Source organism: Crotalus tigris, unplaced genomic scaffold, assembly GCF_016545835.1.
Source record: "Crotalus tigris isolate CLP2741 ecotype Arizona unplaced genomic scaffold, ASM1654583v1 scf7180000020719.984301794:720406, whole genome shotgun sequence".
Taxonomy (NCBI): domain Eukaryota; kingdom Metazoa; phylum Chordata; class Lepidosauria; order Squamata; family Viperidae; genus Crotalus; species Crotalus tigris.
The window spans coordinates 654302-677313 of NW_024098147.1; the positions used below are offsets into that span (position 1 = coordinate 654302).

A 23012-nucleotide genomic window follows, 5' to 3' on the forward strand; every position below is an offset into this window, starting at 1 on the left:
GCCCACTCCCAACATGTGCTCGCTTTCTTTTCTTCCAGAGCCATTTTCCTGTCTGGCTCTCCTCATCAATAAAATGGCAACCTTCTTTCAGTCTCCATTTTGTTTATTCCCAGCTTCGACTGGACCCTGATAAAGATCTGTCTTTCTACACTCAGTTGTTAAGTGAACTGTTGACTTTGCTTGTCGGAAGGTCTCCAAAGGGGATCACGTGACCCCCGGGGACACTGCAAACCTTCATAAACACGAGTCGGTTGCCAGTGAGGGAGTGCCCACAATTTCTGAAGGCAGCTACTTGGTGGGAGAGAGGAAAACGCAGACGTGCATAGACACTGTAAACACCTTTTTATTGAGCAAGCTAATCAAGTCATCTCAGAGAGGGCGGTAGATCTCTAACAGTTGTAGATCTAAGGTGGTCCACGGTGAAGAAATGAAAGCAGTGATCGAAGCAACTGAGCTACTGAGGGAGAAGTTGGGACAGCTTGAGATTCGCCTGCTTCTAGAATGACGGAGAGGTTGAGGGAGGAGAGCCAGTTCCTCCACCTTGGAGTTCCTTCATTCGGTGTCTTATTTAAGGATCTTATTGATCACCACCACCTCCTGGAGAGCAGAAAAGAGGTGCACTCAGAATTGGTCAACCAGACAGAGGGATCCAAAAGAGAGAGTCGTGGAGGGCAAAGGCTTTCTGCTAGGAGGGCCACCAGCGTGGGGTTAATATGGTCTGCAGGACTTCAAGTAGGGGAATTCTGTTGCCCACAGCCCTGACTCCACGCTAGACGATCTGATTGGCCACAGGGAGAAGAAGGCTGGCTGGCATGGTCTGAGCCAAAGGACACCTTCCTTCTTTCCTTCCTTCCTTCCTTCCTTCCTTCCTTCCTTCCTTCCTTCCTTCCTTCCTTCCTTCCTTCTTTTATTTCACCATCCATCCTCCTTCCTTCCTTCCACCCTTCCTTCCTTCCTTCCTTCCTCACTTCTTCCTTCCTTTTACCATCCATCCATCCTTCCTTCCTTCCTTTCTTTCTTTCTTTCTTTCTTTCTTCCTTCCTTCCTTCCTTCCTTCCTTCCTTCCTTCCTTTTCTTTCACCATCCATCCTCATTCCTTCCTTCCACCCTTCCTTCCTTCCTTCCTTCCTCATTCCTTCCTTCCTTTTACCATCCATCCATCCTTCCTTTCTTTCTTCCTTCCTTCCTTTTATCATTCATCCTCCTTCCTTCCTTCTTTCCTTTCACCATCCATCCATCTTCCTTCCACCCTTCCTTCCTTCTTCACTCCTTCCTTTCATCTATCCATCCATCCATCCCCTTCCTTCCTTCCTTCCTTCCTTCCTCACTTACCATCCATCCTTTCTTTCTTTCTTTCTTTCTTCCTTCCTTTCACCATTCATCCTCCTTCTTTCCTTCTTTCCTTTCACCATCCATCCATCTTCCTTCCTTCCACCCTTCCTTCCTTCTTCATTCCTTCCTTTCACCATCCATCCATCCTCTTTCTTTCTCTCTTTCTTTCTTCCTTCCTTCCTTCCTTCCTTCCTTCCTTCTTTCCTTCCTTTCTTCCTTCCACATTTAAATTCTGGTCTTTGTAAACTCTGCACTTCGTCAAGTTTCCCCTTGGATGTGGAGGTAAAAATATTGCATTTTGCCCTTGAGAGGTCTGAGTGGGTCAGGTCTCATTTCTTGAAGACAACGACCACCAGCTTGGAAGGAATCTTTCTTGAGGAAATAAACAAGCTCTTACATCAAGGGTTTCAACAACACCGTCAGCAAAGTTCAGGTTGAAAATATTCGGCAGCGGGATGTTCAGGCCAACTAAACAAAAACAACGAAACCACAGAGTTAGATCCGACATCATAAGTGTTTCTCTAGAAGCCATGATGATATCACCTACGACTTCTTTGCAAATTACTTAATGTGTGTCGTTTCCACGATGACACTGCTGTATAAAGTGCATCATGGAACTGGCCTCCTCCCCAGCTCACAATACATTTGTCGAAGTGCAACTCCCCTTCACTACAGTAACACAAATCAGATGTCCTACCGTTAATCAGAGGCAGATACCCGATCTGAAGGATGTTTGTGATCCAGTTTGTAAGGGCATTTTCCTGCAAAAAAAAAAAAAAAATGGGGGAGAATTATTTCTATTTTTTGCAACAGGATTTTGCAATTAGTAGCACATAGGCTACATTTAAAATGTTCAGTGGCTGACTCCCCAGCACGATCCCCCCCTCTCCTTCTTTTTTTAGCTAGGCTGTTGCATTGTCTATAATGTGCAATATATTATTTGCTGAGTTTTATCTTTTTAATATCGGAAGCTGCTCAGAGTTACAGTGTTACACACTGGGGCAAGATATAAATTTAATAAATAAACCCTCCGGGTTTTGCTCCCCTGTCCCTGCGGATCCTGGAAAGTCATAATCAGCTAATGAAAGGTCTGATTCCCATTGTTTATTCATGTAGAGGAAGTCCTCAGCTTACGACGATTCCATTAGCCACCGTTTGAAGTTACAGCAGCACTGAAAAAAGGGACATTTGTTTTATATTCTGTCTTAATTACTTTATAAATAACTCTGGGCAGCGAACGTATCTGACACACTATCCTCACCCTATTTTCCCCACAACCACAACCCTGTGAGGTAGGTTGGGTTAAGAGAGGAAGGGACTGAGCCAAAGTCACCCAGCTGGCTTTAATATCTAGGGCAGAACTAGAACTCACCGTCTCCTGGTCATTGGTCCAAAGTCACCCAGCTGGCTTTTGTGCCTAAGGCGGGACTAGAACTCACTGTCTCCTAGTGATTGGCCCACAGTTAACCAGACATCTTTCATGTCTAAGGCGGGACTAGAATTCACCATCTCCTGGTGATTGGCCCAAAGTCACCCAGTTGGCTTTCATGCTTAAGGTGGGACTAGAACTCACCGTCTCCTGGTGATTGGCCCAAAGTCACCCAGCTGTCTTTTCTGCCTAAGGCGGAACTAGAACTCACTCCTTCTAATAAGAAGCCTCAAGCATCCACCCAGATAGTTCTAACTCACCTGATCAACGAAAATATATTTTCTAGCATTTGTGTTGCAAATAAGTTGTAGGAGACAGACTTACATCAAAAGAGCCCATCTCAGAGACATCAAGGGAGACGCTGTGAATATGAAAATGAAGACATTTATAAGACATCTGATGTGTCCGAACAGGCCACAGAGGTGCATCATGAGGTCAGGAGCATGTCAAGTCAGGGGTCTCCTAAACTTGGCAACGTTAAGACTTGTGGGCTGGAACTCCAAGCCTGCTTTGGAAAATAGCTTGACTCCCTCTTCTTTGGGGCAGCCCCTCAAATATTGGAAGATGCTATCATGTCGCCCCTGGTATTTTATTTTCCTGCAATCAGTTCTTCATATGTTTTAACCTCCAGGTCCCTAACTAGCTGCATATCATCCCAATTTAGTCCAAGGAGGTCTCAGAAGGATGACCAGCTATCTCTCTAGGACAGTGGTGGCGAACCCATGGCACGGGTGCCAGAGGCGGCACTCAGAGCCCTCTCTGTGCCCCAGTCCTAGGCCTTTAGCTGGGTTTTATAAAACCTTTTCGCTTTAGGCGTCCGCCACCGTGTGCAAAAAAAAAGGTTCAATCTGTAAGGCCCCCCCCCCCCCACTTTGCATCTTAAGAAGACAGAACTCTTGGAATAATTCTTCCAACAGGAATCCTTTATTAAGAAGAAGTGGTTGCAGGCATGCTAGACAGGACTTGGGATCCAAGCTCTCCCATTCAAGGTTTTAAGGGGTTCCCCAGTAGCCCCACCCAATCAACCCCCTCTTTCAGCGACAGTCTCGGGCATTATACTTCCACCCCCCTTTTCATCACTGCCCGGCTGGATGGAGACTTCAAAGAAACTACATGGAAGGAAATGGCCCTATTCTTATGGTTAGTTCTTTTGCAATGCACACATTCAGTTCCTTAGAAGTCTACTGAAGGAAGTGAGGGCCATAAAGCCCCTTTGTTCACCCCCTTCTCTCCCTCTTATGGCAGAATCCAGAGAAGGCAGAATTGGGGTTTTCTATATTTGATAACTAGAGATGAAATATAATTGGATTCTGACACAATCAATCAGTCAATTTCAACTTCTCGCGGGGCAAAAAAAAAAATCTTGCAAAGTTGGAATGGATTGATTGAACTTTTTAATCCCACCCTGTCTACTGTTACCACCGCAGCCACGCCCACCCAATGGACCACACCCACCCAATGGGCCACACCCACCCAATGGGCCACGCCCACCCAGCCCCCGAAGATGCATAAGTGGGTTTTGGGTTGTAGTTTGGGCACTCGGTCTCTAAAAGGTTCGCCATCACTGCTCTAGGATGTTTATGCTGGGCACTACCTGTTGGAAATTATTCTATGCAAGCTGAATAGTTTGTGGGTGTTCCAACACTGAGGTTTTTTAAAGAAGAGATTGGACAACTATTTGTCTGGAATGGTACAGGGTCTCCTGCCTGAGCTGGGGGTTGGACTAGATGACCCCCAAGGTCCCTTCCAATGCTGTTATTCTGTCTAACAAAGAGAAGGGCCAGGGGTGACATAATAGCAATCTTCCAATATTGGAAGGGCTGCCACAAAGAAGGCAGGGTTCCACCTATTCTCCAAAGGATCTGAAGGCAGGACAAGAAGCAACGGATGGGAAACGACCAAGAGAGAAAATTATCAACTAATCAAGGAGAGAGCCCATCTAGAATTAAGTAGAAATTTTGTGACCGTGAGAACAGTTAGTCCAGTGGAACAGCTTGCCACCAGAAGTTGTGGGTTGCTCCATCATTGGAGGCTTAAATAGAAGAGATTGCACATCCATTTGTCTGGAATGGTATAGGGTCTCCTGCTTGAGCAGGGGGTTGGACTAGAAGACCTCTAAGGTCCCTTCCAGCTCTATTGTTCTGTTATTCTGAATTGGGCTGAAGGACACATCATCCTCCAATAAGCCCTGTTAGTCCAAAGGTCACAATCGCACAGGTGATTTAGAGTTTGCTTACCTTTCCAAGGCTAGAGAGATTCCCAGCTGGGTTCGTGTAACACTGAAGCTTCCGCTCAGCCTGATATTCTGTAATCATAACATCAACCAAAAAAAGCTAATGCAATCCTGGGTTGTATAAACAGAGGCATAGAATCAAGATCACACAAAGTATTAGTACTGCTGTATAAAGTACAGGCAGGATTTCGAAGAGGCAGAGGAACTAGAGATCAAATTGCCAACATACGCTGGATCATGGAGAAAGCTAGGGAGTTCCAGAAAAACATCTACTTCTGCTTCATTGACTATGCAAAAGCCTTTGATTATGTGGATCACAACAAATTGTGGCAAGTTCTTAAAAAGATGGGAGTACCAGACCATCTCATTTGTCTCTTGAGAAACCTATATGTGGGTCAAGAAGCAACAGTGAGAACCGAACACGGAACCACTGATTGGTTCAAAATTGGAAAAGGAGTCCGGCAAGGCTGTATACTTTCGCCCTGCCTATTTAACTTATATGCAGAGCACATCATGAGAAAGGCAGGGCTAGATGAATCAAAAGTTGGAATTAAGATTGCCGGGAGAAATATCAACAACCCAAGATATGCAGATGATACCACTCTAATGGCAGAAAGTGAAGAGGAACTAAAGAGCCTCTTGATGTGAGTGAAGAAGGAGAGTGCAAAAGTTGGCTTGAAACTCAACATTAAGAAAACCAAGATCATGGCATCTGGCCCTCTCAATTCCTGGCAAACAGATGGGGAAGAAATGGAGGTAGTGACAGATTTTATTTTTCTGGGCTCCAAGATCACCTCAGATGGGGACTGCAGCCAAGAAATTAAAGGACGCTTGCTCCTGGGGAGGAAAGCTATGGCAAATCTAGACAGCATTCTAAAAAGCAGAGACATCACCCTGCCAACAAAAGTGCGTATAGTCCAGGCCATGGTTTGCCCAGTTGCAAGGTATGGCTGTGAAAGTTGGACCATAAGAAAGGCTGAGCGCCAAAGAATGGAGGCCTTTGAACTCTGGTGCTGGAGAAGACGCCTGCGAGTCCCTTGGACTGCAAGGCGTTCAAACCGGTCAGTCCTAGAAGAGATCAACCCTGACTGCTCTTTAGAAGGCCAGATCCTGAAGTTGAAACTCAAATACTTTGGCCACCTAATGAGAAGGAAGGACTCCCTGGAGAAGAGCCTGATGCTGGGAAAGATTGAGGGCAAGAGAAGAAGGGACAACAGAGAATGAGGAGGCTGGATGGAGTCTCTGAAGCAGTAGGTGTGAACTTAAATGGACTCCAGAAGATGGTAGAGGACAGGAAGACCTGGAGGAACGTTGTCCATGGGGTCACGATGGGTCGGGCGCGACTTCGCAATTAACAAAAACAACATAAAACCCTAGTGAGGCCACACCTGGAATACTGCAGCCAATTTTGGTCACCATATCACAAAAAAGATGTTGAGACTTTAGAAAAAAAAAATCAGAGAAGAGCAACTAAGATGATCCAAGGCCTGGAGACTAAAACATATGAAGAAAGGCTGCGGGATTTGGGTTTGGCCAGTCTAGAGAAAAGAAGAAATAGGGGCGGCATGATAGCAGCATTCCAGTATTTGAGGGGCTGCCCCAAAGAAGAGGGAGTCAAGCTATTCTCCAAAACACCTGAAGGCAGAACAAGAAACAACAGCTGGAAACTGACCAAAGAGAGAAGCAACCTGGAATTAAGGAGAAACTTCCTGACAGTGAGAACAATTAACCAGGGGAACAGCTTCAGAAATCATGGACGCCCCATCACTGGAGATCTTTAAGAAGAGACTGAACATTCACCTGTCTGAGTCAGTGTATATTCTCCTGCTTGATCAGGGGGCTGGACTAGAAGACCTCCAAGGTCCCTTTCAGGTCTATTCTATGCTATCAACCTCAACTTCCTCGTCTCAAGTAAGGGTCTTCTTAGAATTTAACATTCTTCAATGTTGCTTCAAAGAAACTCTTCTATTCAATGATCCTTTCCAATGTCTACTTAATGAATGCCTAATTAAGCACACTTGCTTCCCAACAAGTCATTGTCGTGCCCTGCGAGGCTGTCAGGGTGTGGTAGGGAACCTATCAGTTAACTTCGCCGCCCTCCAGCTGACCCAACTGAAAAGGACCTTTCCCTGTTTCCCGATGACGCAATTGCTTCCTGTTCGCCCCGTGTCGGTCGGCCATCCCCAGAATTCCCGGTGGCGCTGCAGCGCGCATGTGACATCATCACCCGGCGTCTCCTTACGATCTAGATAGCATACTTTGGAGCCTTGGAACCTCGCAGGGGCCGACAAAAGGCTGAGGACTGTTGTTGGACATGGGGCTGGATGGATTGTCGGGAAGGAATAAGGGCGCGGTGGGCGCGGCAGTTATATATTTTTCGACCGGATGGTGGTTTACCAAGTGTCGGCTGGGTGATGTTGGTTCCGGTGTGGGTGGGGTGGGTAGGTCCCTTATGTAAAGGCACGGAGAACAGGCGATTCTCAGTGCCGACTTTTTCCCATCTACACATCGTAGTAAAGTTCAGCTTGTTCATCGTTCCTGTTTGCGGCTTTTTTTTTCCCCTTGTGGAGCACCAAGCTAGGGCGACGTAACAATCATCTACTGGGAGACCAGAAAGCCTGGTTTCTCTGCAGTCCCCAACCCAACTCAACAGGAAGGAAGCCATTCACGGAGTAGGAAAAAAACCCACATTTTTTACTGCGCCAATGAACGGGTCTCTCTTGAAAACGGAGCAGCTGAGCAGGCCCGGACATTCCTGGCACACCTTGAAAGCCCCAGTGTGCTTGGAGAGAGCTCACCAAGGATCAGAAGACCTACTTCTGTGATAAGGTGGCCGGGTTTAGAAGCCGCAAAGTCCCACTGGCTGCAACAGCTACCCTTATCAGTAAATAAAGAGAATTAAAGCCGGTAATTAGGGACAAGGAAGTTGAGAGATTTGAAACAGGGGGAGGCCCCAAGGAATCAGTGGTTTCCTGATGGTGAGAACAATTAATCAGTGGAACCACCTGCCTCCAGAAGTGGTGAATACTCCAATAATGGAAGTTTTTAAGGAGAGACTGGACAGCCATTTGTCCGAAATGGCATAGGGTTTCCTGCCTGAGCAGGGGGTTGGACTGGATGACCTCCAAGGTCCCTTCCAACTTTATTATTATTATTATTATGGATCATCGCACAGTCAGCCAGATGTTCAGACTGGATTTGGCATTTTGTCTACTTATCGAGTCCTTACCCAGGACCTGGGATAGGCAGATGTGGATGTTTGATGGTATTACAGATCTCGTCGCAGGATGGAAGCAGTTCCTAGTAAGGCCGCCTTTTGGAATTGACTAATAGCGAATTTGTCAATGCCGATGGTGTTCAAGTGGTGCTCCAGGTGTTTTGGGATTGCACCCAAGGAGCCTATCACTATTATTATTATTATTATTATTATTATTATTATTATTATTATTATTATTATTATTATTATTAGTCTGGTGACCCTTCCAAGTCAATGTGGGGAGAATGCAGAGAAAGAAATATTTTGGGAAATATTAAAAAGGCAGAATCTATTTCCCCAAAGGATCTTAATGCCCCCCCCCCTCCAGTCTCTCTGCCCCAAACAGAAACCAGGTCTGCAGAAATGCAGATGTGATAATCTTGTCAGAAGAACTGGAGTCAGAAAGCTAGGATTAGAAAGAAAGAATCAACAATCCCTCACACCAAAAAAGTTGAACAGTCATCAGCCACAGTGGCAGGGAAGCAGGATATGGCCTTTGGGACATAATAGGATTAACCCACCACCATCAGAATACCAGAAAGGCACACTCAGACTCAGGTCAAAGTTCATGTCACGGGAACAACTCCAAACAAAAGCCTCCAGAGGGTATAAAAACCCACTCCCAACATGTGCTCGCTCTCTTTTCTTCCAGAGTCATCTTCCTGTCTGGCTCTTCAATAAACTGCAACCTTCTTATTAAAACAGTTGCCATGTTGTTTATTCCCGGCTTGGACTGAACCCTGATGAAGATTTTTTTCTTTCGACATCAAGGATCACCCAATGAGTACGAGGAACTTGGCCTTCTCTCCTTACTCACCGTGTTCACGTTAAACAGCAGGATGAGGCTAGAGTTGGAACGGGAGAATATTTGAAGGCCAGCCTCAAGCAGGATCGTGGCCTTCCCATTTTGCAAAGACACCACCGGAAGTCCACGGACTCTAATCTTGACCACCAAGGGCAGATCTTCTGCTCCAAGCTGAGACAACTGTGGACAATCGGACAGAAGGAATGGTTAGGACCCACCAGAAGGGGCAGAACATCCCCCCTGGCCATTATCCCAAAACTGCTTCCCTCCACACACACACACACACACACACACACACACACACACACAGGCAACTGGACTTCCTTATGGAAAACGAAAATGTTGGCTATTGTTCTTCTATGCAAGATTTAGGCCCAGGTGAACTAAATCAGTCCTCGTGGAAAAAAATATTGCACCGAAGTCTCTGCTATGCAGTCCGGGGGAAACTATTTGTAATCTAAAGTGCAATTGTACCGTAAGGTACACGTGTGTTATGTATGTGTACACTTTGGAAGCAAGCAACTAAATTTCATTTTTAATGTGTTCCGTTGCGCCCACAAGAATGACAATCAAATTTATCCATCTTACCTAGATGCCCATTTTCTCACCAGCTCTGGGCAGCTCCCAACCCAAAATTAAAGCAGCACGAAAACCACAAAAGCTATACATTGAAACACATGGAACACATTATAACTTGTCCTCAACTTACAACGGTTCATTTAGCGACCGTCTGAAGAAGTTACAAAGGGGCCGAAAAAAGTGATTTATGACCGTTTTTCACCCTTATGGCCGTCGTGGCATCCCCAGGGTCACGTGATCAAAATTCAGATGCTTGGCAACTGACTTGTATTTATGATTGTTGCAGCGTCCCGGGGTCAAAGGCTTGGAAACTGGCATGTACCTATGACTGTTGCAATGTCCTGGGGTCATGTGATCCCCTTTTGCGACCTTCTGACATTCAAAGTCAACGGGGGAAGCCGTTTTCACTTAAAAACCACGTTACTCGCTTAATATCTGCAACGATTTACTTAACAACTGAGGCAAGAAAAGGGCGTAAAATGGAGCAAAACTCATTTAATAACTGTCCCACAGACATTCTGAGTTCAATTATGGTCTGTACGCCGAGGATTACCTGTAAAAGCCACAAAAACCTGGCACCACCTCAAACTTCTGAGGCCACTCACCTAATCTTATCCCAAAGCCTGCGGGGGGGGGGGGAAGCCAATTATGATTATGAGACCTCTTGTATATTTGAGATTTTACCTCGGGTAGCACAGACCGAAGAGCCGATGTAGTCATTGGAACGGATCCACGAAGCTAGAAGAAATGACACCGATAGTCAGAGAAAAAAACAACAACAACTCCTGCAACATCTTATTCCCAGTTGGCCCAGGTTTTTCTGTCTGATGTGGTGATTTCTTTGGATTGTGTTAGCTTCTTTCCGCCACTCCAAAAGACAAATCCACTCGTTGTCCCGGAAAACAAATTGGAAGAAAGAAGAAAAGGAAGAAAAGATGGTTAAAGGCGCTGATATAATAATAATAATAATTATTATTATTATTGTTGTTGTTGTTGTTGTTATTATTGTTGTTAGAATAATAATAATAATAATAATAATAATAAGAAGAAGAAGAAGAAGAAGAAGAAGAAGAAGAAGAAGAAGAAGAAGAAGAAGAAGAAGAAGAAGAAGAAGAAGAAGAAGAAGAAGAAGAAGAGACTGAACAGCCATTTGTCTGAAATGGTATAGGGTTTCCTGCCTGAGCAGAGGGCTGAACTAGATGACCTCCAAGGTCCCTTCTTATTCTGTTCTGTTCTCCAAAGCCCCTGAAGGCAGGACAAGAAGCAATGGATGGAAACTAATCAAGGAGAAAAGCAACCTGGAACTAAGGAGAAACTTCCTGACAGTGAGAACAATTAACCAGTGGAACAACCTGCCTCCAGAAGTTGTGAATGCTCCAACACTGGAAGTTTTTAAGAAGAGACTGGACAGCCATTTGTCCGAAATGGTGTAGGGTTTCCTACCTGAGCAGGGGGTTGGACTCAATGACCTCCAAGGTCCCTTCCAACTTTATTACTATTATTATTATTATTATTATTATTATTATTATTATAAGATGGCTCACCGCCAGTTCAGTGAGGTCTGCGTCGAACCCTCCTTTCGATACGAGCGTCTGGAGCAAGGAGGACAGGAGGTCACGGGGAAGCATCAGCCGAGAAGTACCGTCCATGGCGGGAGGCAGAGGCCAAGAGGTGTTTTGGGCTCCAGGAAAGTCCATAGGTTGGCCTTTGAGGTCGGTCATCATGAGCTGGAAAGATCAAAGGTCACGAGAGAATGTATTGGAGAGCACCAAACAAACAGACAGATAAGAGAGGTCATAGCCCGTAGTTGCATAATGGGTGGGGAAAAAGAAGTTCAGAAGAAACCCACCCTAGTTTCTATGGCTGTAAAGGAGGCTGCAGGAGATTTGCATTTTCAGACCTGCAAGATTCTGTTACTGTAGCTTTACAGTCAAGGAGAATTAGTCTACAGGTCGTCCTTGACCTAGAACTGGGTTAGACTAGACATTCACCTATCTAGGTTCTCCTGCTTGAGCAGGGGGCTGGACTAGAAGACCTCCAAGGTCCCTTCCAGCTCTATTCTATTTATTCCATTCCATTCCATTCCATTCTATTCTATTCTATTCTATTCTATTCTATTTCTATTTCTATGTTCAATCTATTCTATTCTGTTCTATGATCTATGTTCTATTCTATTCTATGTTCTATTCTATTCTATATTCTATTTCTATGTTCTATTCTATTCTATTACTCTACTCTACTCTACTCTACTCTATTCTACTCTATTCTATTCTAAAGTTGCAACCTATTGGAAAAAGGGAGTTATGACCCAGTTCCAAGGTCATTCCCTGGTCAAATGACTTCAGACATCAGCAACATGGCTGCATTTACGGCCATTTGCAGTGTCCTCTGGTCATGTGACTGTATTTTTATGACAGTTTAGCCCCCAAGGCTTAAATACCTGGGTTAAGGCATGCACAACCGTGCAACCTTAAAGATGCCCACCCAAAAACAAGTCCCAGTAGGTTGAGGAATTTTTATTTTCAGGAAAACTGCAGGGGCAGAAACTGCGGGCGGCGTCAAAAGAGGCATCGGCCTAGAATCCCTACGTAGTCACAAGCAATCAAAATCCAACCCGCTTTGAATTCCGTGGACCCTTATCTAACTCCAAGCGAACGTTAGCTGAGAAGATTCCTGGGCAAAGACTGTTTTGCGATAAATGAAGTTAATCTGAACGTATTGTGGACCTGATCAAACCTGGTCGAGGACTGCAATCAGAGGAAGACACATGGAGAAGCAGCAGCAGCAGCTCAGGTGTTGGAAACAAGTGGGAAACAAGCCTTACGTTTAGATTCAGAATGATGTGTTGGTCCTTGAACAGTGGCAAACCAGCCAGGGTGTAATGCAGACTTCCAAGGATCCCAAATGGACACACACCTGTCAGGGATAAAGAAAAAGAGTGTGAGAGGGAAAAAACACATCAGGCCTTTAGGATGTCTCTAACAGGTCCAGTGCTGCACCTGCTCCAGCTGTGAGAATACAGCTAGTCCCCAATTTACGACCAACCATTGAGCAGGTGGTTGGACTAGAAGACCTCCAAGGTCCTTTCCAGCTCTATCCTATCCTATCCTATCCTATCCTATCCTATCCTATCCTATCCTATCCTATCCATTCCATTCTATTCTATTCTATTCTATTCTATTCTAATTTCTGTTCTAGTCTAGTCTAGTCTAGTCTAGTCTAGTCTAGTCTTGTCTAGTCTAGTCTAGTCTAGTCTTATTCTTATTTTTATTCTTATTCTTATTCTAGTCTAGTCTATATTCTATTCTTTATTCTATTCTATTCTATAAAATAATAAAATAAAATAAAATAATAAAATATAAAATAAAATAAAATAATAAAATAAAATAATAAAATGAAATAATAAATAAATTAATAAAATAAAATAAAATAATAAAATAAAATAATAAAATAAAATAAAATAAAATAATAAAATAAAATAAAATAAATAATAAAATAAAATAATAAAATAAAATAAAATAATAAAATAAGATAAAATAAAATAAAATAAAATAAAATAATAAAATAAACAAGGCAGAATACATCCCAACCATAAGAAAAATCCTTACTGTTGACGGTGCTGAGAATAGTGTTGAGAAGGTTCAGGACAACATCGGCAACTGGACACAGCTGCAGCAGAGGAGAAAACAGAGGCATAGAATCAAAATCACGGGAAGTCTTAGCACCACTTTAAAAAGCCTTAGTCAAGCCCCACCTGGAATCCTGCACCAGTTTTGGTCACTGCGTTACGAAAAAGATGTTGAGACTTTGGGAAAAAGTGGAAAGAAGAGCAACTAAGAGGATTAAAGGCCTGGAGACTAAAACAGATGAAGAACGGCTGCGGGACTTGGGTTTGGCTGGTCTATAAGGTCTCCTGCTTGAGCAAGGGGGTGGACTGCAAGACCTCAAATGGTCCCTTTCAACCTAGTTATTCATTATTCTTGTTATTCTTTCTATCTGTCAGGCCCATGAATCATCTCACCTCACTCCAGTCTATTCACCTGGTGGGCTACTCTGAGTCCAGCAGAATCTAATTGCATTTCTTGACCTTACAAGGCTATTCTGGGCTGGTCCTCTCTGACTGATGGCCCAAATTGTGAATTTGTGCTCTTTGTAGCTACGGTACTCAAAGGGGACAGGCATAATTCTGCCGGAAGACTCACCAATCCAGGGACGACTTTATTCAAAAGAGCACTCAGAACGTTGTCCAGTGAGAATGGAAGGAGCCTTGGAAACGAAGGGGGGGATAATTAATCATCTGGATGCTCTATCATTCTTTGCCACATAAAAGATTCTGTTGGTCCATAAGAGAAAAATCAAGCTTCATCCTAGGACAGGGGTCTGCAACCTTGACAACTTTAAGACTTGTGGACTTCAGCTTCCAGAATAGCTGGCTGAGGAATTCTGGAAGCTGAAGTCCACAAGTCTTAAAGTTGTCAAGGTTGCAGACCCCTGTCCTAGAACATTAGGACCAATCCCACAGCTTAGGGTTAGGTTAGACCAGGGGTAGGCAACCTTGGCTCTTTTATGACTTGTGGACTTCAACTCCCAGAATTCCTGAGCCAGCATGGGGGAACTATGGCCCCCTCATGACTTTTGTGGACTTCAATTCCCAGAATTCATGAGCCAGCATGGGGGAACTATGGCCCCCTCATGACTCGTGGACTTCAACTCCCAGAATTCCTGAGCCATCATGGCTCAGTTTGGAAACCTCTCCCTTTCCTCTCAGCATGGCTGGCTCAGGAATTCTGGGAGTTGAAGTCCACCAGTCATAAAAGAGCCAAGGTTGCCTACCCCTGGCCTGGAGGGTGACTTTGGTCCATAGTACGACCTCAATGGACAGTCTAGCATTCTTGATCTATTCATTCAACACCCCCCCCCCCACACACACACACATTAAGTGTCTATTTGTGATGTACAAGGAAGGACTCACCCAGACAAGATCCGAAAGCCACCAAGATTGGTCTTACAATTCTCAATGAGAAGTTTGGGGGATCCCATCTTGTCCTGGACCAGCTGAGCCTTGGCTGTGAGGTTCACTTCTACCAGGAGGGTCAACGGGCCTCCCAGAATCCTGAAAAATGCCCCCCAAAAAATAAAGACGAGGCTGTTTATTGAACCAACTCTAGTTTCCCAAAGAATCTCCTAGTTTGCAAAGTGTGCCAGCTTTTTCATATTTCTTTTTTTATTAGGTTTAGCTCCCCAACTTTCCTTCTAGCAGCTCAAGAAGGTTTAAATAATGGTTCTTTCCAGTGGTGGGATTCAAATACCTGAACAACCGGTTCTCTTATGCGATGCGGGCCTGGGCCTCTGAGGCCTAGAACGGACTTCTGGAAGTGGCATCCATGCACTTCCAGAGGGCCATTCTAGGCGGCCTCCACCAGGCCTTCGAGGTCTAGAACGGACTTCCGGAAGTGGCTGGTATGAGTGTCAGAGTGGGGGCCAGTCTAATCTTTGTAGGGATGATGTTTCATAGGGAGGGAGCCACCACAGAGAAGGCCCTTCTTCTGGGTCCTGCCAGATGGATCTCCTTAAGGGGGGGGGGCATAAAATTCTCTGACTCCCTGTTCTAGTGGGTTGGGTGGACGTAACTGGGAAAAGATGGTCCTTCAAAATGACTAGGAGGGAGTCACGATGGAGAAGGTCCTTCTTCTGGGTCCTGCCAGTGGATCTCCTTAAGGGAGGGGACCCATAACATCCTTTGTCTCCCTGCTCAGGTGGATTGGGTAGAACATGTTCCTTCAAAACAACAAGGAGGGTATCACGATGGAAAGGCCTTTCTTCTGGGTCCTGTCTGATGTATCTCCCTAGGGGACAGAACCCATGACATCCCTTGCCTCTCTGCTCGAGTGAGTCAGGTGGATGTGACCAGCAGGAGATGGTCCTTCAGATAACCTGGCCCCAAACCAAGGGCTTTAAAGGTGACAATCAGCACCTTGAATTGGCAACCGACGCAGCTCCCGCAGGAGAGGTGAACACATGCACGCAAAATCATGCAGGATGCCGCCTTTCGCACCAACTGGAGCTTCCGGATGCTTTTCAAGGCCAGCCCCATGTTGAGCGCATTGCAGTAGCCAAGATGGGAGGTGACTAGGACTAGGTGACTCAGTAAAGTATCCCCTTGGAAGAAAGACATGAACCAGGAGTCTTTTTTTGCTTAATTAAACCAAGTGGGATGGATGACCTGAGCTTTTGCAGATCTGGAGCGTCACAGTCACTGGTGGGATCCAACTTAGGATCCAAAGGAACGAGAAGGTGGATTTCCTCACTCCATAAAAGTACCTGGAGACGCGGAACCCATCATTTGTGTTGTGGTGTTGCACCTCCTCCCAAGGACTGGTCTCTTTGTCCAGACTGATATATTTTAAAACCTGTCTGTAGACAACAGTCACTTTGACAAACCTACCCAGGTTTTGATTGAGGAGGCCTTCAACTTTAGGCTATTAATATATCTCTGACTACGTCAAAACTAAAGCTGAGAGGAAGGAGGTGACTAGGAAATACTCCCTGTGGAAATTTCAGCCAGGAAAGGGAGCAGGGTTTGCTATTTCCCAAGGAACACAACTCACGTGTTGCCATTGAGGGCTATTTTGGTGTAGATGTTCAGTCCGATTCCAACTGGAAACAGCTTCAAGGAGACTTTGGGAAGGATGATATCCACAAGCTTCAACCTGGAGATAATAGTAATAATAATAATAGAGTTGAAAGGGACCTTGGAGGTCTTCTAGTCCAACCCCCTGCTCAGGCAGGAAACTTTGTACCATTTCAGACCAAAGATAAAGGTGAGCTTAATGGTGAGCTTAAGAACAGAAAATAAAATTGTGAAGGACATTCAGTGAAATAACCCCAGACATCATCTGTCTGCAATCTGTCGGTAAGTTTCTATCATGTTGGAGTCTTCCATTGAGTCAAGTCAAGAACCAAATTAAGGTTCAAGTATCTGAAGATTTAACATCAAGCCTAGGTATAAGGTCTGACAATAAGTAACTCACCCCAGGAGATCTTCACGTCCAAGGACACCACGAAGAAGTCCTCCATTTGGCCCCCCAAGGACACCACGAAGAAGTCCTCTATTTGGCCCCCCAAGGACACCACCAAGCAGACCTCCACCTTGACCTCTGAGGACACCATTAAGAAGACCTCCATCTTGATCTCCGAGGACACCATCAAGAAGACCTCCACCTTGACCTCTGAGGACGCCATTAAGAAGACCTCCATCTTGACCTCCGAGGACACCATCAAGAAGACCTCCACCTTGACCTCTGAGGACGCCATTAAGAAGACCTCCATCTTGACCTCCGAGGACACCATCAAGAAGACCTCCACCTTGACCTCCGAGGACACCACCAAGAAGACCTCCATCTTGCCCTCCAAGAACACCACCAAGAAGACCTCCATCTTGCCCTCCAAGAACACCACCAAGAAGACCTCCATCTTGCCCTCCAAGAACACCACCAAGTGGTCCTTCATCTTCTCCTCCGTTCAACACTCCTAGGACATTTTTACTTGCTCCTCCAGTAAGTCCTTGAAGCAGGTCATCTTTGGTCAGGACATTTGAGAGTACTGCAGAGGGTTGAGAACAATTATTACAGGAGATAAATTAAATTTAAACTCTGAGCTATTGTTATTAGCAGTTGCAGCATCTTTAGCTGAGTTACTAAAGTTATTCTTGATTTTTCTTAGTTTTCCATTCCCACACACCTGTCTGTCTTTGGCCAGACTTACCTTTATTAATGTAGCAAAGCCAGAACATTTGATGTATCTTGCTAAAATTCCCAAAAGGTTAACATTTACTTTTTTTAAAAAAAAAAGGTATCAGTCTTTACAGATGTGGAGATGAGTTTGAAAATGTTTTGGGAAAACATTTTTAATGCCCCTAAGTTCTGGGATAATGTTCTCCAGGTTCAGAGTTGACGGTAGCCCATACCAGCACAGTTCTGGTAAGGAGCACTTTCCAACTCAAATTGGATGAAGAAAGAAGTTCTGGAGAAGTTCAGGAGAAGAAAGACACCCAATTGCTCTGCCCTTCAAGGTAGGTCCAAAGAGACCTACACCTTAGTCCTAAAATCAGATATCCATGATTAACCACTAAGACATTGTAGAGGTCCATCTGCCTAGGAAATTCTTGGAACAGACTAGAGCAGTGGTTCTCAACCTGTGGGTCGGGACCCCATTTGGGGTCGAACGACCATTTCACGGGGGTCGCCAAACAAGGCTGTCTGCCATTTTCCCCCCTTTTCTTTGGCCACGGCCCTGGCACCTGGTGATGTATAAGTGGTTGGGGGTCACCACAACATGGGGAACTGTATTATGGGGTCGAGGCATTAGAAAGATTGAGAACCACTGGACTAGAGTGTTGTAGAAGATGGGCAAGATAGTGAGGTTGACAGCTGAGCACACATAAACAGGGGTAGGGGTTCAAGCATGCTGTTTTAGGCACTATCCTGACTTACAGAAGAGGATTTGTGTAGCTCAGGATTAAACTGTGACGTCCTTGATGCTCTCTGATCTTAGTTGCTTTCTTGAAAATGTTCCATGACCTAACTAGATTCTACCCAACGTTCTAGCATGTTACTTAGTTGGGTAATGAAATATCTGGAAGAAAACCACCAAGCTTGGCAAACACCAAGGACTCCATCATCTTGATTTTTTTGGACGTTTGCCTGAAGAAGACCCTGGGAGCATAGGTCCCACATTACTGGAAGACACTCAATCTGGAAAAGGCTGTACCATAAAAAATCTGGGGCAAACCTATCATTGGATTTCCTCACCCACCCAACTGACCCTTCCATTCTCTGTGATCTCCCAGAGGACATCTCTCTAAGGGTCATCTATGAAGATTCTCAATCATCTAGGTCAAAGGCAACTGGACTTTCAGAGAAGAGCAACTAAAATGATCCAGTGCCTGGAGACTAAAACATACAAAGAACTGCAGGACTTGGGTTTGGCTAGTCTAAAGAAAAGAAGAAACAGGGGAGACACGATAGCAGCCTTCCAGTATCTGAGGGGCTGCCACAAAGAAGAGGAGGGGGTCAGGTTGTTCACCAAAGCACCAGAGGGAAGGACGAGAAACAAGGGTTGGAAGCTGATCAAGGAGAGAAGCAACCTGGAATTAAGGAGAAACTTCCTGACAGTGAGGACAACCAACCAGTGGAACTCCTTGCCCTCAGAAATCGTGGGTGCTCCATCACTGGAGATTTTTAAGAAGAGACTAGACATTCACCCATCGGAGACAGTATAGGTTCTCCTGCTTGAGGAGGGGGCTCGACTAGAAGACCTCCAAGGTCCCTTCCAGCTCTATTCTATTCTATTCTATTCTATTCTATTCTATTCTACTCTACTCTACCCTACCCTACCCTACGCTATACTACGCTATGCTATGCTATTCCACTCCACTCCACTCCACTCTACTCCACTCCACTCTACTCTACTCTACTCTACTCTACTCTACTCTACTCTACTCTACTCTACATATTCTATTCTATTCTATTCTATTCTATTCTGTTCTGTCCCGTCCCCTCCCGTCCCGTCCCGTCCCATCCCATCCCATCCCATCCCATCCCATCCCATCCCATCCTATTCCTATTCCTATTCTATTCTATTCTATTCTATTCTATTCTATTCTATTCTATTCTACCCTACCCTACCTTACCCTACCCTACCCTACCCTACCCTACTCTACTCTACTCTACTCTACTCTACGCTACGCTACGCTACGCTATGCTATGCTATGCTATGCTATGCTATTCTACTCCACTCCCCTCCACTCCCCTCCACTCCACTCCACTCTACTCTACTCTACTCTACTCTACTCTACTCTACTCTACTCTACTCTACTCTACATATTCTATTCTATTCTGTTCTGTTCTGTCCCGTCCCGTCCCATCCCATCCCATCCCATCCCATCCCATCCCATCCCATCCCATCCCATCCTATCCTATCGTATTCTATTCCTATTCCTATTCCTATTCCTATTCTATTCTATTCTATTCTACCCTACCCTACCTTACCATACCCTACCCTACCCTACTCTACTCTACTCTACTCTACGCTACGCTACGCTATGCTATGCTATGCTATGCTATTCTACTCCACTCCACTCCACTCCACTCCACTCCACTCTACTCTACTCTACTCTACTCTACTCTACTCTACTCTACTCTACTCTACTCTACTCTACATATTCTATTCTATTCTATTCTATTCTATTCTATTCTATTCTATTCTATTCTATTCTATTCTATTCTATTCTATTCTAACTTTTTCAGTTCTATCATGTTGGAGTTTAAACTGAAGAAGCTTCTTGGATGAGAAGTGAAACACTTTCAAAGAAAAACAAAAAATCAAGGCAGCCCAGTTGCCTTTTGGGGAAAAAGCACCTTTGGGACTCCATAATACAAATTCAGGAGTTCAGTGTTTCAGAACATCACCAAGGAATCTCCTTTCCAAATCCTCTGAGTTTTGGTTTGCAAGGAGAGAAAGAAAACAAGACTCACGGTTCTCCAGAACGGCCTGGTCCACCTGGGCCACAGACAATAGGTTTCCTGCTCCACCTTGGCAGATGGGCAGGAGACCACCAAGGAGAAGAAGGGCCAAAGCCTTCAGCATGTTGATTCTGGTACCTGGGGAAAAACGGAATAGGATAAATCAAAATCATCCACTGGTATCCAGAGAGCAGAACGTTGAAGGATCACGAGATGTTTTTCCAAAGCACAGCTGGTTCTCTCAAAGGCCTGGGGCTAATTATGATATACCATAATACTAAATTCCTGCAGTGGGCAGGTGGGGAGGGTGGGATTGGGTCAGTGTTTCTCAACAAGGGCAACTTGCGTTTGAGTCCTGCTTGAACCAGGAACTTTTATCTCCAGCAGTGCTAACAAAGCGCAACTGGGGTTGGAGGTAGAGAGGAGGTCTCTGGCCCTCCACAGCCTTTGCCCCCTTGGCTGTCTGTCTTCCCTTCTACCTCATGGTGCCCTGGGTCTTCCACCCAAGAATCCCACCCTGTGTTTGAGCAGGGAGCTGGACTAAACCAGTGGTTCTTAACCTGGGCGATATTGCCCCCCAGGGGGGCGATTTCATTTTTCAGAGGGGCGATGGAAGGAAAAGGGACGACGCCGGGGGCCAAGGAACGAAAAGGGGGTGATGGAGCGAGAAGTTTTGGGGACACTTTTGAGACTTTTTCATACAGTGAATGACTGTATACGGTATCTGTCATCAGATCGCTCGCTATTAGTGGATTGAATGGTGTTTTCCAATGTTCCTCCAGCTAGCTTCAGTACAGAACGCCGTACATATGTGAAGACGCATCGCTTGTCTTCGTGCGTGTTGCGCAGCAGCCTCTACCCATGCAGTGGCGCACCATTGGCCAGACTATGGGAGCTATGGGAAAAAGACTGGATGGAAATAAATTATTTGCATCGCTATGTCCTGATGACAATTTGAAAGAAAACAAAACAAGGGTTTGCATAAATTGAAGATTATTTCCTATGTTGTGATTGAGAGGTGATGTCGGGGGAGGAAGGGCGATGACAACTTCCTCATTGGCTCAAGGGGGCGATTCGTTCAAAAAGGTTAAGAACCACTGGACTAGATGACCTCTACGGTCCCTTCCAGCTCCACTCTGTTCTAGTCTAGATTGAGCGCCATTTTAGAAAGGAACAAATCTGTGAAACCTCCCCCCCTCCCCCCAAGGAGACGGTGAGCCTTACCTTGGTCAACCAGTAGGTTTACAAGGTGTTCCCCGGTTCCTGTCCGTCGCCAAGGAAGATGTCGTGGGCCCAAAACCGACGGTCCTTTTATACCAAATAATCTGTGTCAGGAATGAGGAAAAAGGCCTTTCTGTGGAAAAGCCCTGATGTTTGCTTTGGTATAAAGTGGCAAGTGATTATCTCCAAGGCAAACAGGCTTTTAGACATCTTTAAAATGGGTCAGTTGAGTAACTCCGTGTCTTGAACAACTCAGCAGGTGCCTTTGATCCAACTTGAACTGGGATGCCAATTTCCGATTTCAATCCCACCCCCACCCCCCAGCCGAACCAGGAAAGCCACGATCCGGTTTCATAGTCGTCTCCGGTCCGGTGACCTCCAGCTATCCTGGATGAGATGCTGGCTCTCGTCTCTCGAATTTCACGGAAGGGAGATTTTGCTTGTCAATCTCTGGTTGTTGTGTTGAAGGATAGGAACATGCTTGTACTGTGGGGTCCTGGGTGGTCTCTCGGGGCTTGGTTATTCTCTTGCAGATGTTTCATTACCCAAAAGAGTAACGTTATCAGTGCTAGAAGGGAGGGAGGTGTGCGGGGAGGAGGAGGAGGAGGAGGAAGACTGTGAAGTCCTTGGTGGTCCCTGGGCTTGATAATATATTTATTTATTTATTTATGAGACTTATATACCGCTTTAAGTGCAAGCACTCTCTAAGCAGTGTACACCAGTGAGCAATGTATATATATATTTACATTGCCCCCAACAATCTGGGTCCTCATTTTACCTACCCCGGAAGGATGGAAGGCTGAGTCAACGTTGAGCCGGTGAGATTTGAACCGCTGACCTGCTGAACACAATCAGCTAAAGTGGCCTGCAGTACTGCCCTCTAACTGCTGCGCCACCTAATGCAGATGTTTTATTACCAAACTAGGTATCAGAGGGGAGTGGGATTTGCAGAGAGGAGGAGGAGGAGGACTGTGGGGGTCCTTGGTCCTCTCTGAACTTGTTTGTTTTCTTGCAGACGTTTCATGACCCAACTAGGGAACATCATCAGTGCTAGAAATGAGTGGGGGGTGTGGAGAGGAGGAGGAGGAGGAGGAGGAGGAGGATTGTGGGGTTCCTGGTGCACTTTGAGCTGGGTTGTTTCCTTGCAGATGTTTCATGACCCAACTAGGGAATATCATCAGTGCTTGAAGGGAATGAGGTGTATGGAGAAGAGGAGGAGGAGGAGGAGGAGGAGGAGGGAATGAAGAGGAGGAGTGTGGGATCCTTGATGCCTAGTTGTTCTGCTGCAGATGTTTCATGACCCAACTAAATAACATTATCAGTACTAAAAGGGTTTGCAGAGTAGAGGAGAAGGAGAAGGAGGAAAAGACTGTGGGGTCCTTGGTGCTCTCTGAGCTTGGTTGTTTTCTTGCAGACGTTTCATGACCCAGCTAGATAACATCATCAGTGCTAGAAGGGAGTGTGGGATTTGCAGAGTGGAGACCAACATAAACTCCGTGCCAACCTGAAAACTATGTTCCTTTTTTTTTTTTTTTTGCTTTGCTACCAGATCGTCCCTTCCTCCATCAAGGCTATCCTCTTTACTCTCTCCATTATGATGCTGGATCCTTCCAGAAGACCTATTTCCTTGAGTC

At 45.3% G+C, this 23012-nt stretch overlaps 1 protein-coding gene across 1 annotated transcript; it reads right to left on the reverse strand.

Annotated features, from left to right (window-relative positions):
• Positions 1–325: 325 nt before the first annotated feature.
• LOC120319388 (BPI fold-containing family B member 3-like) lies at positions 326–21536 on the reverse strand. The gene is made up of 16 exons (XM_039368205.1): positions 21382–21536; positions 20170–20295; positions 16666–17236; positions 16243–16344; positions 14607–14747; positions 13837–13900; positions 13243–13303; positions 12459–12550; positions 11179–11361; positions 10319–10372; positions 9068–9235; positions 4999–5066; positions 3086–3122; positions 2030–2093; positions 1730–1800; positions 326–597 (listed from the first exon to the last, which is right to left on the reverse strand). The coding sequence occupies exons 2-16, from the start codon at positions 20279–20281 to the stop codon at positions 565–567; spliced, it is 1821 nt and encodes a 606-aa protein (XP_039224139.1). The 5' UTR covers positions 20282–20295; positions 21382–21536; the 3' UTR covers positions 326–564.
• Between the last annotated feature and the right edge of the window lie 1476 nt (positions 21537–23012).

Coding starts and splice junctions, on each gene's coding strand:
- LOC120319388 (XM_039368205.1), bottom strand. CDS start 20,281: ATGCTGAAGGCTTTGGCCCTTCTTCTCCTTGGTGGTCTCCTGCCCATC. Junction 9,236..10,318: donor TTCGGTCTGTGCTACCCGAG/GTAAAATCTCAA, acceptor GATTGTCCACAG/TTGTCTCAGCTTGGAGCAGA. Junction 2,094..3,085: donor CTGAGATGGGCTCTTTTGAT/GTAAGTCTGTCT, acceptor TTTTTTTTGCAG/GAAAATGCCCTTACAAACTG.